Source organism: Acanthopagrus latus, chromosome 5 (assembly GCF_904848185.1).
Source record: "Acanthopagrus latus isolate v.2019 chromosome 5, fAcaLat1.1, whole genome shotgun sequence".
NCBI lineage: Eukaryota > Metazoa > Chordata > Actinopteri > Spariformes > Sparidae > Acanthopagrus > Acanthopagrus latus.
The window spans coordinates 18,692,581-18,709,818 of record NC_051043.1 but is presented as its reverse complement, the minus strand read 5'-3'; the positions used below and the strand labels follow the sequence as shown (position 1 = coordinate 18,709,818).

Below are 17,238 nucleotides of genomic sequence, written 5' to 3'. Positions count from 1 at the left end.
TAGTTCGTGACACCACGCTGATTTTAATCACTACACAGAAGCTCACCAATGTCACATGTTTGTTTTTTCACATTTTCTGTTTGTTTTTTTTCCCCAAGAGGCAATGCTGCATCTTTTCACTGGACTCACCACTTTTCTTCCCACCAGTGAGCTAAAACCAATGGGGCTGTGTGTAATGATTATTTTCATTCACGATTAATCAATCCAGAGGACCTAAATCACATATTTGAATTGATACTTTGGTCCAACCAACAGTCCCAAACCCAAAGACTCGAAATTGAATTATTAAATTAAGAAAAACGGCTAATGTTTGAGATTTTTTGCCTGGGGAAAATCAATCAAAAGTAATTTTCCTTTTGATCGACTAATCGTTGCAGCTCTAATATCAAAGGATTGCGTGAATCTCCTCAAAGCAAAGAATTAAAAACGTGTCATCCAACATGACGTTGGCGTTTCTAATTTAAGCAGTCGAAACATCTCCTGGCCTCCCCTGGTGTCTAACTGTCTCACACTCCACCACCCAACTGGAACAGCGGCTCCAGCGCCTCAATGCCAATGCTCATAACCATGGTGAACGCTCGTCTGCCATGACAACAGTGTTTCTTCTTCACACCTGCTGGTTGAGGTCATCACCTTCAAACCTGGTAAACTGTTGCTGCAGGTAGAGTCCAGGCTGTTGACCTGCGTCCTGCGCAGATCAGATCGGTCACCATGAAGGGTAGGTGCACTCATTTCATGCTCGCACACTGAATGTGGGGAAACAAAGAAGTACAGATAATCTGATTCATCGTTTTATTTCCACAGTTGTTGCCAGTCTCATCTTGCTGCTGGTCAATGTGCGCTTGAGTCGTTGTTGTTACGGAGAAGGGCAGATTTTGTTCTGCTTGAACATTCCCTCAGGTGAGGAAGTCTGATTGAAAATGTTCAACCAGTATTGTAACAAGTGCCTAAAAGTCATACCAGAGGAAAAGTAAAGACATCGTGCTCAAGTGTTACTTTGGTAAAAGTCAAACTCACTAGAACCAACAGTTCTTGAGCAGAAATCTTTAAAGTATCAGATATTTTATGTACTCAAGTATCAAAAGTGAAGTAAGTTATGTAAGTGTATATTTTGACTAGCATTATTTGTGATAATCAGATCCAATATTCAGCATTTGTGTTGTTATCAGAATGAGTGTTGTTTTTATCCGATAGCTGATTAAATAAATTAATCGAAACTGAACTAAAATTGTCCAACACATGTTGTGAGTAATAAATACAATATTTTCCTTTAGTAGTGGAGTGAAAGTACAAAGCCACAGAAAATAGAAATGCTCAAGTGAAGTAAAAGTACTTTGAAAATTACTTATGTGCAGTACTTGAGTAAATGTACTTAGTTACATTCCATCACTGTGTTTAATTGAGCATTATGAATAGAATTTGAAAGACAAATGTGTAGCCTTTTAATTGAATGTCTTCATGACTGCAACTTTATAAAAATGTAAGTGAACTTTTTCTTCTTTAGATTAATTCTCAATTTTTGTACCAGAATTTGCTCACACAAACCTTTTATGGCAAAAAAAAAAGCGTAATTGTACTCAACTTTTAGGTCCTGTTAATATCAGCTTTTAATTTAAATGGCAGAAAAGCTTTGTCATGTTGACCTTAATGCATTGGAAAGTTATGGATGAACAAATTCAGTCCAGCAGTGTGGTCAAGCGTCATTGCATAATACGACCACTAGGTGGCAGCAGAAACAGGGATTTGGAAAGGCTGAAAATAAATAAAAGAATCAAAACAAAACAGGGTTAACATGGATTCTTCAACAAATGCTGGATTTACAAAATAACCTACTTGTTCATAGAAGCCACTCAAATTACAGTGAGACACTGAGGTTCCCTTTAAAGCATCATCTTACTACATGTTCACTGCAGATATTCAGTGTAGTTTTAAAAAAAGGGTCTTAACACCAGAACAGCAACATCACCTGTTCAGAAATCATGCAGTGAATTCTTCTGATTCCATGAAAACAACTGTGTTGCAGTTAACATCTTGGTTCTCGGGCTCCATCTTCGGTAACACCTAAATGTAATTAAATAATACTTTGCTCTCAGTTTTCCCGCCTGGTTTTTCATCGTTGGTCCTCATCCTGAAGGATGTCGGGGAGATGAACTCCACTGTGTTACACAGCGACGACCTCTCCTCTGTAACCAGGCTCCGGCTCGAGAATGCTGGGGTCACAGCGGTCGCTCAAGGGGCCTTCGTCTCTCTGCAGAAGCTCACAAATCTCAGTTTAAACCAGAACCTGCTGACGGATATGAACCCGAACTGGTTTGGACGACCTGATATCCTGAGCGAGCTCATCCTTGCAGAAAACCAGATCGAAGTCCTGAGCGAGTTCATGCTCAGTGGGCTCACCGGCCTCACGAGTCTCAGCCTGAGGAAGAACAGGATCACAACTATTGATCCGAATAGTTTCAGCTCCCAGACCAACTTGGCTGAGCTGGACTTGTCTGAGAACAGGATGACTCGGGTGTCCCCTCAGGTCTTTAAGTCTCTGAGGTCCACCCGGATCAGACTAGACGGGAACCCCTGGGACTGTTCGTGTGGAGCTGAAGAATTTGTCGACTTCCTGAAAGGTTTGAAAGCTGACACGAATAATGAATCATGTGTTTGAAGAAACCATAAAGCTGCTTCTCTTCTCAGATCTACAGAGCAGAAACCTGCTGGATAGAGCGGTGGAGGTGACCTGTAAGAGTCCTCCATCGCTGACGGGTCGACCTGTGTGGAACGTGTCGGTGTGCGCGACGCCGCCTCCACCAGGGCCGTCGTCGGTGACACAAACCAACCAACCAAAACCCACTGACACCCGCCCACCATCCTCTGGTACGTGTAGTTCTTCTCTTGGGTTTCTGCCTTAATATTTGAAATACGCCTATTTAATCTGTGCTTAATATCTATGTTTTTTTCTCTCTGACAAAAGTTATAACAACACCTTCAGCTCGGCCTTCATCAGTCCAACCCAAACCCTCTGATATCCTCGCAACAGTCCCACCGTCCACCGGTACATGCAGTCGCTCTTTATCTTGGTTTCTTTCTGTTGTGCTTATTTGAAATTACAGTCAGGATATTTTAAACTCCTCACATACATGATCTGTGCTATACATCTCCATTGTCCCCCCCCCCCCAATAAAAAAGTCGTGGCAACTCCACCGACACCAAAGACGGGAGCCTCAGTCCGACCTAAACCCACTGATGCAACTTCCACTCTCACCGGTACATGTGGTTCTACTCGACGTTAAAAAACTATTTACAGTCAGAGTTACGGTAAATTTGTGCTCAGTGTCTCTGTTGTTCTCTCTATCCACGCCTCCAGCTCAGCCAACATCTGAGACAAAAACCTCTGTCCAACCCAAACCCTCTGACATCCTCACAACGACCACTGCACCTTCTTTACAGACCGGTACATTTGGTTCTTCTTTCAGTTTTGTTAATCTATTACGAAACCTTACTAGCCCCTGACGGCGTACAACACGTGAAGTTATGCGCCCCCTCTAATAATAGATTAGCTAAATATATTTTTTATTTACATTTTTAACGTCTAATCTTCTCATGCTTACCTTAATTCCTGAATTGTAAAGCTCGCAATTACTTTTTTTTTTTTAAATTTTGGGTTCCTTTATTCAAGACACATCTGTCAGTACAGCCACTGGCCATTTCTGCCTGAACACGTTCTCCACTGTTGTCCACCACTTTGAATTCTATGCAGCTTTCAAGTTTCCCCGCACATTCCATCCGGCCTTCAACAAACGTGGTGCGAAACATGAAACGTAGTAGAAGAAAACCAGCTGCTGATGTAGTGTTAGTGTCTTTTCACATGGCCTTCATTATGAGAGGCTGAAATTCAGTCAGCAAAATATTTGATTATCCAGACGTGACACCTTGAGTCTTACGCCAGGCTCTCTTCCTCTGATTGGTTGCAGGCCCGTCATGTTTTTCCTGGACTACCTAAATGCACTAGAAAATCATAACCGCACACGCCCACTGTGAGTCATCCTGATATGTTCATATTTCCCCTGCAGATGGCGCCACAGTGACGTAATTTTACTATATGTTGCAGAGTTCGTCCCTCTACAGAGCTGTCATTTTCACAGATGCCATCTGGGTGGCTGATTAGCACAGTTCTCTGATCCTGATCAGTGTGTCCAGGCGCAGGCTAAAAATGGTCATAACAAGACATTCAGAGGAGTGTGTGGCTCGAGCTTGAGCAGCTTTCCATCTCTTTGGTTTGTTGCTTCCTTCAGAGACTGACGTGACATCCCCTCCTTCAGTGACGGAGATCTCTGTCCATCCTAAACCCTCTGACCTGCCCACAGATACACTACCTGCATCCATGGGAGTGACTGGTACGCCTGGTTTCTCCCATCTTTTGATATTTGAACCTCATAGAATAATTTGTGCGTCATCTCTCTGTTTTTTCCTTTTAGAAACGACATCGAGGCCGACGTCCGACACAAATATTTGCACGCTGGTTGTTGTGATCGGTATGCTCAGTTGTGCTTTTGCAGCTTTATGTTTGATGATATTTTCAGTACAATCAGAGTTTGAAAAATGATTTCAACTCCCTCCTCTGCAGTGCTTTTGTCCTTGCTCCTGCTGGTCGTGTGCTTCCTGGCAGTGCTGCATGGGAGGAAGCGCCACAACAAAGCTGTGATGCCTGGATGTCCAAAAGAAAACAGAAACAAGTCCGAAGTAGAAGAAGTCAGCAGCAGATCGAGTCCTGATCGGCCTCCAGGAGACTCTGGGGAAAGGGGGAACAATCACTGGGACTCAGAGATGGGACGGAGAAGATCCTGTACTGATGTCAGAGCGAAGTCAGCTAACGCTGTTCTCTTTACGTCTCCTTTTTGTGCACCTGTTAAAGATCAAGTAAGTTTACAAACTGAGACAGAGGCTCGATCGAAAAATTTAGAAAATGGAGCTGAAGGAAAGCAGAAACCAGGGAGTGAAAGTGACATAGAAGGAGGATTTGAGACTGAAAAAGCAACAACAAATCTAGATAAAGACCTCCACTGTGTTTCTGTCAACACTGACACCGTGCCTTATCTCAGCATCGGCACAAACCAGAATCATCCTGATGATTTGAACAGACAGTCCACTGATGATCCGGGTCAAAGGTTAAAGACGAGCAGGGCTTTGGGAAGGATCTCCACCTGGCCCCCGACGGCAGTTCAGTGGCAGGCCAGATGTAAAATCAAGGAGAACGAAGAGACGGAGGCGTCTCATGTCCACACCGCCTGGACACCGAAGTTTACAGGAGAGTTAAACAAAGTGGAGATTCCCTCTGGCGAGGATGAAATCCGGAGGAATGACATCGAGGATTCCCTAAAGAGAGATCAGATGAAAGTGGGATTCTCTCGTTCTCCAGAAACAAATGTCGAGACTGCCTCTGTCTGCGAGCCTCGTTCCCAGACTGACATGGAGCAGCTGAAGAAGGAAGAGATGATCCAGGACGCTGCAACTGTGACACACACAGTCAGCGAAACCCCAAATCAAATCCCGACACCTGCGGCGACGAGGGGCAACAAGACAGACCCAAAGCGAGCTGTGACGAGCAGACAAAAGGCAGAAGGCAGAAGCACCGGCTCGAAGGCTCCCTCTGGTGGAGCCTCTCCGGATGATGAAACGCTGCTGTCAGGCAACCAGCACGCCTTCATGGACCTGCTGCACGAGGTGGTGCAGAACAACGGCCGCTGGACCAGAGAGAGGTGGAGGCAGACGCACGCCAACAAGCAGCAGCATTAGGGCGGCGAAGGTGCTTAGAGACGAGACTCACTTAAAGTTTAAAGTTATGTACACAAAATTTGAGATTGTAGTTAAATCTATCAAGATGAAGTCAAATTTGGGGATATCCTGAATTCGTTATCATGTTAAATGATTAAACGTTGCTGTAAAGATGCAACTTGAAACTACTTTTTTTTTTATTTGAATGTATTAGAGCTTTAGAGTTGCTCAAAGGTGGGATTATCAGGCTAGCTGTTTCCCCGAATTTTCTAAGATTTATGCTAAGCTAACTGTGTCTTCATATTTACCATATACTACTGATTCATCTAGCAAGGGCTGCAACTAGTGATTAGTTTCATTACTGATTAATCCTCTGATAATCTTGTCAGATTAATCAATTTGGTTGAGAAAATGTCAATAAAATATCAAAAAATATCAGACCATATTACTTAATAGTTTTATAGTATAGTTTATTATACAGAGAAAAGCAGGAAGTCTCCACATTTTGAAGCTGAAAACTGAAATTTCTGCCATTTTGTGTGTGTGTGTAGGACTTATTGGCATCTGGCAGTAAAGGTGCAGATTGCGACCAACTGAATGCCCCTCGTCTCATCACAAAAAATGCCTCTCTACAACCAGCATTTGGTTGGTCTATTCTGAGCTACTGTAGTTTAGCTACTTACACACTAATAAAAACCCCAACATTAATATTAATTTTCATTTCTGCCCCAAAATCCCCTGAATGCCTCACACTGCACTTTCAGAAGATATATATTTCACCTGCCACTGCTGTTTAAATGTAATCTTTATGACACTGTTACTGAGAAAATGAATACTTAATTCTAAGACAACAAAAGAAGCACAACTAAATAAAAAAAAAGTAATGAAATAGTTAAACTGCACGTGCCTACTTGTGACTTGTCAAAAGCCTTTGCGATGAAATAAAAGTCTCCACACAGGTTTTTCTCTGGCTGCATGCAGCATTTATTTGTCCATATTTTATACGTCGAGAAGTACACACACTTCTCATAAGAAATAGTACAAAATGGAAACAACCCCTTTTTGACAATGACTGAAAAACATAAAGTGGAGGTAAACATAATACGTAGGCTTTTGATAACACCTAGACAACATGCATGTTCCATTCATATAAATACACAGTATCAAATAATGGCTCCAACTTGCAAGCAGTTGACTTAATAATGTGTTTCTCTAGCCATGGGACATCGAACTAAATGTCCTGCTAAATGTACAAAATTATCGTTTTCTTGGCAAGCTTGTATATCAAAACATGCTTTTTAAGTGTTAACATGCCCCTTGTGGTACTGTAAGTATGGACAGTAGGAGATCTGAGGTGAACTCGAGGTGGAGTGTGATTTATCGGACGTGAGGACCAAAGACGACGTTACATGAACGGATCTCGACACCAATCAAATTCTCCATCGTTGTCGCTCACGCTTTCACTCCTCAGGCTCTCCTGCCCTGTAAAGTTTTGAGGGACCTCTGAGCAAACATCAACAGTACTTCTCAATGGGACTCTTCGCAAAATATAAGCACACGGTTTTCTCCCAAAAAACAAGCAAAAGATCTCAGACGGACAAAACTCCACCTGAGATCATCCTCATCACTTCGTATTTCTTTAACAGATAATAATAATGATGATGATAATAATAATAACAATGGCACCCATCATTTAAGCTTCCCAGGTAAATAAAAACAAAATGCACGACATGTTACTGCACATCTGACTGCTGTCGCTTCACAGAAATGATTGAATACTGCCCGTCCGTGTTGTACAGATTCAGATTAAAGGGTCATGCTGTTATGCTCTCGACATCCCCGCAGAGCTTAGTGCAAAAATAGTTCAAGTCCTCTTTCACTCGCACCACACAGAAGAAACAAAATACAAGAGCCGCGTTTCCACTAAAATGTACCTGAAGCTTTCTTTTACTGCTAGGAGCTAAAAGGTTCCTTCTGCCTGTTTTCTGTTTTCCCCGCAGTAAAGACCTGGTGGATTAAAGACTTTTTTTCCCATACATTGCAAGCTTTCCTCTTTGATTCTGTGTTGACATGGTGAAGCACAATCAACAAGAAACAAACTGTTTTTTGGCTGCAGTTTAAAAAAAAAGAGGAAAAAAAAAAATTAGAAATGCTGCAAGTACTCGACCAATCACAAATGTTGAATGCTTCAAGCCCCACCCCCAAAGTTCCTGTGCTACTGGAAAGTACCACTCCACCCCCCCAAACTCTCTTCGTACAATAATGTCCCCGGGGACCTAAACAGACCCTGATCCCTGTCATGTAAACGCACTGACTCCCTCCAAAATAGTCCCTTGTTCCTGTGGTGGAAATGCTGCTAATGAATATATAAAGTTCTTATTTACAGTGATTGAACAAAAACATCCCGAGGAATGATAAACAGAGTGTAAATACTGCACACTGACAGTGGCGTATACACAAGGTATGGCCTGTACACATTTGGAGAGGAGAGCACCTCATGTTCAGCTCAACTGAGTCCCAAATTTCAAATACTGATTTGAGTCTTACCAGTTTGATCACTGTAAGTCAAAAAGGTTCAGACTATAATACTTTAAAGTAATAGTTTTGTCCATTTGGAAAACACGTTAACTCTGTCAATTATGCAGCCACAGGTTAGCTTAGCTTAGCATGAACACTACCCGTACCTCTTCAGCTTATCAAGTAACACCATCTAATTCACTCATACACCGCACAAGTGCCCCCAGTAGCTTTGCCTTTATGCTAAGCTAAGCCAATCCTCTGCTTGGCTCTGGGTTCATACTATATCTGTCCTATGGTGAATCAGTGTATTTCCCCAAATTTTAAAAACTATTTCTTTAGCTCCTTAAAGAGCTGCAATAAAGTACTGAGTGAGACGTTTGGCATTGAAAGAAAAACACCACAGCGATAAATAAAAACTTGAAACAACACAAAACAAGATTATGTTTAAGTTTAGCTTAGAAACTGAGGATTGATATGAATGTAGCCTATAAGGCTGGAGAAAAAACTGCTAACTTGTACTCAATTATAACAGACATTAATTGTAGTATGCACTTTAAATCTTTTGTTTTTTTGTTTTTTTTTTTAGAAATAGCCACCACGACTATTTCATCTTTTTAAATTAATTTATCCTTCACTGACTGATACTGTCTTGTCACGTATTGGCTCACAACATCTTTGATGAGCTCAAAAGCAGCTGATAACTTCGGTCTGGATCTAGTAAAAGAAAAAAAATAACACTGATATGACAAAATGGCACATAATGTACAAGTAATTTCAAAGATATTTACAAAGCAGAGTAAACAAATGAATGGCACACAGACTATAACACATGTGATTCGGGGCACTTAAAATAGTCAAATAAATTAACAATATTCACAAACTATAACTAGAATCACAATGAAAATCAGTGTCCAAAACAACACAACCATGAGAGAAACGCTTGTTATTCTAAACTGGCCGATAAAAGTGCCACTACAGTGTGTATATATTCACAGATGACAGTTTGTCGTAAAAAAGTTTGTGCTCATAAATCAGAAAGAGACAAAACCAAAAAGAAGACATTTTTTATAATAAATTAAGAAAAGTGCTCATGTACTGTAATTTCATTGTAAATGCTTGAATTGCTCGAAATTCATGGCATTTACTGGTAGAAAAACAGGAGTGTACAGATGTGGAGGAGGGTGCAGTTGCCCCGAGATTCAGTTCTGTGTGAGTTTAGGTAGCAACAGGCGTACAAGGGAGTCGGCCTGAGTGGCAGCACTGGGGCAACTTCACCCCTGAGTGAAGTGATGATTTGATATCCTGTACAGTGTGTGTGCACGATAACCTCCTCTGTCTGTCTCACAACATCCATCGGATCTCTCAGTCCTTTGGTTGGGAGGGAAGGGGATTGTTTCCAGTGCCTGGTTCTCCGTTTCAGATTATTTTTGTGAGGGCGACAAGTGTTAAAGTACAGTAGAGGTGTGTGAGGGGAGTCGGGGTCGATGACGAGGCACTCTTCATGCATCCTCCTGTAGCAGCGCAGTGGGAAACAGCAGCTCGCTCTCTCTTTTTAAATGTTGATATTTTGGAGGTTGAGAGACACATAATGCACATTCACTATGGACCGCTGTTCTCGGCCCGAGACGAGCCTTCATCTGTGCGACACAAACGAGCTCGGGGAGGTTGGGGGGGAGGGGCGGGATCATAGATATTAAGGGTCAGGGTGTCGAGGACCGAGGTGGGTTTCAGAGGTGAGTCTCGTCCCTCGTCTCTGTGCCAAACTCCTGCTGCTGGTGCCTGCTGGTGCGGGCGTGACCCGGCTGCGAGTCCTCTGGCATGTGTGCCAGAGGGTCGGACCGGATAATGTACCTGCAGACACAAAATAAACATTATCTGCCAGCGTGGAGCGGAACAAGAGGGTGGATCTTTACTTTAAATGTCAACATCTGGATTAAAGTCTCTGTGGGGAATTTACTGGCACTGTAGCAAAATACATGGGGACACAAAGAAGGACACCTGCACCTGTGCAAACAAATGAAGTGGTCTCTGTCTCAATCCTTAAGATACTACTTGGACACTATTCAAAATACCAAAATGACATGATGTCTACTGGAAAAATAAAGTGGGCTGCATCCTTTACTCCAGTTCTTACACAATGTCGTTGAGCTCCAGCATGGTGTCGGGAGGAGGATTGATGAGCACGTAGGACAGCGTGTTCTGGTGGTCGTTCATCTCGTCTGGAAAAAGAGACAGAGGAGACCTTCAGAGCTGCTCTGGAGCCCTCCCTCGCCCCCCTCCATCATTACACAGTACATCAGCCAGGAAATGAGCCCTCCAACCACAGAGAGAAAAAAAAAATATGAGCCTCCCTTGTTTTCAACCTTTCAGTGAGGACAAAGGCAAAATAACCCACACACAGAATCAGAGCGAGTGGGGGGAGAGACTGTCAAACCAGTTGTGGGGACGCTCTTTCCATCATCTGGCTGTTTGTCAAAGAAATGCTTGTTGCAACTGTTAACAATTACGATTTAACGGTTTTAAAAGTTGGGACTGATCTGTGCCAGTAGAGGAATTACTATACATAAATTCATCTTTTTATTTACCTTAAAAATAGTATTGTAAGCTTTATGTATCTGGGGAAGTATTTTGACTGTAGCCCAACTGAGGCTGATACTGATAAAAAATATTTGGTAGTTAAACCGATCTGTTTTGATTGATTTAAAAAAAAAATAAAACAAAATGTTACATCATTCAGACTTACTCTTTTTTATTGTTACCAATATACATACAAACAGAAGGATATTCAACAGCCAGAGCTCTGCTGAATTAACTTTTGTGATGGCAAATGTTTAATTATTTCTCTCCTGCATTCATATATTTTTCACATTTTCTGATTGAGCTTCATATTGTTGGTCAAATACATATTAATAACTATTTTTACAAGTTGTTTTAAATATGTTCCTATTTGTAGATTTTTTATAAATGAGCAGTTTACAATAAGTAAATTAGATTAATAGACATGACATGATATAAACCGTTAACATTAACAGCTGTAACAATATTCCCCTTTTGCTTCCACAGTGTCGTTAAGCTAGCAGTGGAAACTGTTTTGCACTATAAAGGTCTTCTACTTTATTAAGAATCAATAAAGATGGAAAAGATTTTCACATTACATCTCCAGATGAGTCATATCTCTGTGTGTGAGTGTGTATTTTCCGTGTGTGTATGTATGTGTGTGTCAGTATGTGTGTGTGTTGAGCGCTGTCTGGTGGTGGCTCCTACTTGCGTGGTGGACAGAGGAAGGGAGAAGGAGGGCACATGTGACCACCCACCTGCTTGTGGCCCTTTATAAAGCCAGGCGGGGTGGAAGAGAGAGAAGGGCTAACCGTTACTGACAGGGCACTTTGTGAAACAAGGGGAGGCCCATGCTGCCTGCTGCTGACTCAAACAGCACCCCCATGCGCAGCTCAAAAAAACGGAGCCAGCATGCAGACAGCGTCCGCGGCTACGCCACAAGTCCATCTCCATCACATTCATTTTGAACTTTTTTTTTTTTTTTTTTCTCCTGCGCATTCCACACTGGACCAGCAGGCTTGGTAAGGCCATGCCAAAAAACGGACAACACTCAGCCCCCACAACCAAACAAGAGTGACATATGACACACCCCACAGACACACGGGACATGCTCCAGCATCCGTCGGACCGGACCCAACGCAGAGAGCGACTCAAACCAAACTGAGAGTGAAGCAGAACGCATTGGGAGTGTGAGAGTGGAAGAGTACAACCTGCTGCTGCTTGACCAATGTCTGGAAGTTAAAACAGACTATTGTAGAATAGAAAAGTAAACATAAGTGGAAAAGGAAACATGCAGGATTTCTCAGAGTGTTAAAGATATCACCAATTTGTTTTCCCTCCAATCCACATATTTACTACTCAGTGTATTAGTTATGGATTATACCATGGCCACTCACTTCTGAGAGGCAGACAGTTGACAAGAAGAAACCTCGGTTAACAGCGCAGTGATGAAGTGTTACTGTCAGCGGTGGTTTTTGTGGTTGTAACTCTGTAGTCCAGAACAATTCAACAATGACTACTACACCGTGTAGATGGAGGTCAGGTGACAGTGTTATGCAGTCTCGTTTTTTCTGTTGCTTTCTAAAGATATGACTGAAGCTCTTCAAACGAGCAAGAAATGAAGATGGTCTAGACTTTAGTCAGTCTTATATAAAAATAAGAATAATTCCTACAGTGAATATTTAATACTGATGCAATTCCTCGTACTGTCTTCAACTCCCTCCATCCAAATAATGTTGCGAATGTTTGAATATTTCACATCCCCCTCCAGTCAAAAATATGTTTTTCTAACCCTACAGCTGGATGTTTGCACAATCACACAGCAGAAGATCAGAGTGTTTTCAAATGTAAAAATGATTTTGATCTGATCTTAAGAGGTGGGCGTACGAGCTTGATGTGAGCCTGGAAGCCAATCCTGGTCTATTATTCAGCAGATACAAGTGTGATGTGCACGTGCACACACACACACACACACACTGAGAACTGACTCTACAGTGAACTAAGAGACAGCTCGTGTCCAGCAGCTAAACTTGAGAAATGAAAAGTATTTGCATATTCATATATTCTGGAATTTGTAGTGAGAAGGAATGGGAGCCATTTTAAGGATCCTAATAAGTTAATTATACTTTTTTCCTGTAAAAACCATGTCGGACACACGTGGAGTCGGTGGAGTGTGGAGGGGGTCTCTGATGCTATAAATCAGTGTTTCTTAATCCTGCCATTCATGTTTGAAAGGTTCCCTGCTCCAAAACACCTGAACCACGTGATCAGCTCATTATCAAGCCAGAAGATTTGAAAAACATTGTGATAAGTTATTATATTTTAATATACTAGATATCATTCAGCACTAGTAATTACATACAACTCAATATTGCCACTTGTAGCACAAGCTGGAGGTTTTTACCATTTATTTACTCTTACCTATAAATTCATACTTTATGTCTACTTGCTAACTAGCCTCCAACTCTTGGTTACTTCAGGTGGTGTTACATCTGACTCTCTCTCTTAAGGCTAGTCGATTTTTACCCACCAAAATAATAATTAATATGTTTTTTATTAGCTGAACAACGATGTGTTTTTCTAGATACTTCACGCACAAGTGTTTTGATACATTAAGTGCTCCTTTTCAGCACTGCAGCAGTTGAACCACATTATTTTGCTCGTTCTGTTAATTCATACTCGAGTCTCATACTACTCATACTCATGTCCCTTTGTAAATTCAATACGCTGGAGTACAGAGCCAGTGTTTTCCTGTTCTTACTTGCAGGTTAAGCTCCACCCTAAATAACCGCACACATTATATTACACTGCAGCCATTGTTACTTTATTGGTTGAGATGTTAAGTAATGTGGGACACTTACCAAATCATGCATTCAAGAGACAGTTCACCCTAAAGTCAGTCTGACCTGTAGTGCTTTTTAGCCATCTAGACTGTTTTGGTGCAAGTCCACTCATGGACGAGAGGCTTATGCTGAGATGTAAACATTTATTACTTCCTCCTCAACTGAGCTGTAAAATTAGCTAGCTTATTTAACCAGTATCTCATCCATGAGTAGATAGATGTTTCCTACTACGTGGTGGAGTGTAGTTTGGTGAGAGAGAAAATAGTTCCGACATGAAACTGCTCACAACCAAGTCTGTGGATTATCTTGAGTAAGTTGAAGGTCATGATTTTTGCAAAGAGACATTGCTGTTGAGTTTTTCAAAATGTATTTTTTGGTACTTTGAGCACCACAAGCAGAGTGCCATCTAGTTCCATGAAAGAGGAAGCAGGCATCTCTGTGGACGAGATCTCCAAAGCTCAAGAACTCTCACAAAAATCTAGATGGGTAAAATAGGACTGCATGTAAGAGGAAAATTATGTATTTTCGCTTTTGGGTTGAACTGTCCCTTCAGACTACAAACAAACCTTAAGAAATGAATGAAAACACTGTTTCTTTTGCCTGTCGTTAAGTGGCCATGGTATAAGTTTGAACTTGTGCCCCGATATAAGGAAATAACAGACAGGTGGAGAAGGTTTTCCTCCACAGAGTTCTTTATTTTCTACACCTGGACACCTCTGATACACCTTCTTCTTGATGTACACATCTACGTCTAACCTTCCATCCACAGACATAATGCATTCCGCTCCACTCTTTTAAAGCCATACTCTGATGCCCTGCAGTAATCTAGCCATTTGGGACGTCACCTCACGGGAACACAATGCAGAAAAGATCAGATAGAAAGATAGAGAGAGAGAGAGATAGTAGGAGCGAGACAGTGAGAGGTTGGCTGCTGATCTACCACTCATTCTGACAGGCCACTCACACGCACTGAAAAACACACACGCACACACTCATGCAGCAAAGTTGCAGAACTGTGATCAACCAGCTAACCTGACGGCCTGGTCCCCTCTGTATACTGGTGCTCTGAAATGTCCTGCAACTCTAAGCAACGGCATTCACTGTTAATGGCCTGATTTGTTCATTTATGATTAACTACAAATTTTAGATGAGGAGTGAAAAAAAATGGATTTATCTATCTCTGTGGATAAATTCAGTGCACTAATCTTCAATGGATGCTGGTGAAAGGACAAACTCCTTTCTCCACAAGATGGACGGAACCACTCACATGTTGTAAATGACTTATAAACAGCACACAAATTACCTTGCAAATATCCTAGATTTACTCGATTCATGACATCGCTCGCAGTGAGATTAGAAACATCCTCTACAAGCCAAAGGAAGGAAGATAGAAGAGTCAGAGAGAGAAAGGAGGAGAGGAACAGAGGAGGGGGAGGGGAAAACAAGAAAAAAAGAAAAAAATCAGGCAGGCAGCGAATGCATTTGCAGTTTCAAAAAGAACTTGTTTTAAAAGAAAAGGGTGAGAGCAATGCAAAGAAGCCATGCAGAAGTGTGTGCACAGAATCACTTCCAAATGATTCATCTGTCACAAGTTGCAGTATTCCTCACTGACATTCATGGTTCAAAAGAAGATCTTGAGCTTTTGAGGTTCTTCCTGAAACGTATTCAATCGACACGTTACATTAATGTTTATCAAGTGCAACACATCTGGAGCATGATTCTGCTTTGGTTTTTGAAGCGTGAAGCTGGGAGAGAAACAACTGAAGAACAAAAGTAGAGAAGTGAGCAGGTAAGAGTGCAGGCAATTGCAGTCTGTGATCAAATGCAATTGAGTCGAGGTTTTGGTTTGCCCCTGCATCTTCATGCATGACGTGTTCACATCCACATGTTTCATATGATCAGGATTATGGGATGGTTGGGGTGTGTGTGTGTGTGTGTGTGTGTGTTTCATGGAACATAGAGAAAGAAATTGATGAGTGTTAAACTGATAAAATTAGATTTTCTGAAGGCTGTAGATGGTGTGGTGTGATGTTAATGATTAACACCCACATAACATATCGTAACAGGTAATGAGATGAGATAAAATGACTGGAACACAGGTGTGAGATTTCCAAATGCAGGTGTTCTCGTGGCTGAAATAATTTAACTGGTTGAGAGTGGGTGGAGCAAAGGGATCTCCTGAAATCTTTAGTACTTCCTTGTCTCTGGGGATTCATTTCATGGTGCTATAAAAATAAAAAATAAAAAAATAAATGCAAATGAAGCTCAGTGGACAGGACACACAGTCACACAGCAACAACAGTTACTGATGCTGTCATCATGCTTGAAAATGAAATTTAGATTTTTGCCTCTCAGACTAATACAAGTATACTTTCTGTGACTCCGAGTACCATGTCCATGTCCATACCATGTCTAATGACAGAGGACTTCAAAACTTACTCCAAGAAAGTAGTAAAAACAGAAACTGTCCTCTAAGTAGTACTCTACCAAACAAAAAGAAAACAAAAAATGTGACTTGAATAAAGTTTAAATAAGTCAAAGCTAAAGTGTATCTTGGTAGCTGCTCTGCTGACCTTTTGTGATTGTGATATAAAAAGGGCTGCTACAATGTTTATTTTTGTGTCTCTTATGTTTCCCCTCATTGTAATTCTGAGATTCTCAGGCTCTACCCACTGAGGTTCAACTCAACCAGTTACATTCTTTCTGCCTCCAGAGCTGCTGTGGACTTAAAGAAACGTTTATAGAACTGAGACTCCAATCTGCAAGACACATTATAATTTGCATTATTGTTCAGTTACAGGTACATAACGTATGATAATGATTATCAATTATATGAAAGTAAATAGATACTAAATCAAATAATGTTAATAATCACTTATATTGTGCTTAATCTTGCTATACAATAATAATATATTGTGAGCTACTGCACTGAATTACAAGTCATAATCTGTAACTCAGCTTACATAACAAAGTAAAAACATGGACTGTCTGTCACTTTTGTAAACATCATTAGCTGCTCTACTCACCGTATCCCACGGTGGGCAGGCCCAGGTGCTTCATGCGATTCTTCACCAGCTCAGACAGCTCCTGTCGCTCAGAGCGTCGGTACAAGTTGAGTCTCTGCTGTGAGATGCGCTCTGCCCTGCTCGACGGTTTGGCGCTCTTCCTGCTCAGCCGCCGTGCCCACTGCATGCTCTTCTTCCTCAGAAGCGGGTGCTCTGACTGGTCACTCGTGGTAGAGTTTCTGTGGGCCGTTTTCTCCTTCCAGGACTCGCCGCGCTCGCGACGTTCCAGGCCCTCCCCTGTGTTGATGGACACCTGAGACTAGGGGAGCAAGGTGACAGTATTAACGCTGGATACTGTTTATGTTTGTATAGGCTTGACTGTGGCATCCTTTCATTGATTTGTTTTTAAAACCTGCCCATATGACAATAAAAGCTGTTTCTAGAGGCCTGCATTGTCAAGCCATGATGCTTATGAACATATTGATAAAAGCCAGAAAAATGTAGTATTTTTCATCTTTAAGCAAAGGGTGGCAGAAATATCCAAATAAAAA

The 17,238-nt window shown here is 41.6% G+C and overlaps 2 protein-coding genes across 20 annotated transcripts in view; one reads left to right on the top strand and one right to left on the bottom strand.

The window, feature by feature from the left end:
• Positions 1-38: 38 nt before the first annotated feature.
• On the top strand, positions 39-8,886 carry LOC119020022 (SLIT and NTRK-like protein 3). Of its 3 annotated transcripts, XM_037099078.1 has the most exons (11): positions 39-718; positions 805-900; positions 2,094-2,618; positions 2,686-2,865; positions 2,963-3,043; positions 3,178-3,255; positions 3,356-3,442; positions 4,284-4,385; positions 4,467-4,523; positions 4,616-5,794; positions 6,315-8,886. In XM_037099078.1, exons 1-10 carry the CDS (start codon positions 712-714, stop codon positions 5,782-5,784), a joined length of 2,382 nt encoding a protein of 793 aa, XP_036954973.1. In that variant the 5' UTR covers positions 39-711; the 3' UTR covers positions 5,785-5,794; positions 6,315-8,886. The 3 variants fall into 3 exon arrangements, with proteins under 3 accessions (XP_036954973.1, XP_036954974.1, XP_036954975.1); XM_037099079.1 differs by lacking the exons at positions 3,178-3,255; positions 3,356-3,442; positions 4,284-4,385 and having other exon boundaries at positions 4,616-8,886; XM_037099080.1 differs by lacking the exons at positions 2,963-3,043; positions 3,178-3,255; positions 3,356-3,442; positions 4,284-4,385 and having other exon boundaries at positions 4,616-8,886.
• A 445-nt stretch (positions 8,887-9,331) lies between these two features.
• Positions 9,332-17,238, bottom strand: part of si:dkey-21e5.1 (potassium channel subfamily T member 1) — a 72,081-nt gene continuing 64,174 nt past the window's right edge. For 6 of the 17 annotated variants that reach the window (XM_037099060.1, XM_037099063.1, XM_037099062.1 and 3 more), the window contains 6 exons: positions 16,709-17,006; positions 14,986-15,048; positions 14,715-14,765; positions 11,598-11,609; positions 10,418-10,502; positions 9,332-10,134 (listed from right to left, as the gene is read on the bottom strand). In XM_037099060.1, coding sequence (XP_036954955.1) covers positions 10,011-10,134; positions 10,418-10,502; positions 11,598-11,609; positions 14,715-14,765; positions 14,986-15,048; positions 16,709-17,006 — 633 coding nt within the window. In that variant the 3' untranslated portion in view covers positions 9,332-10,010. Of the gene's footprint in view, positions 10,135-10,417; positions 10,503-11,597; positions 11,610-14,714; positions 14,766-14,985; positions 15,049-15,294; positions 15,337-16,708; positions 17,007-17,238 lie in introns of all 17 variants that reach the window. The other 11 variants (XM_037099065.1, XM_037099069.1, XM_037099071.1 and 8 more) reach the window with 5 other exon arrangements.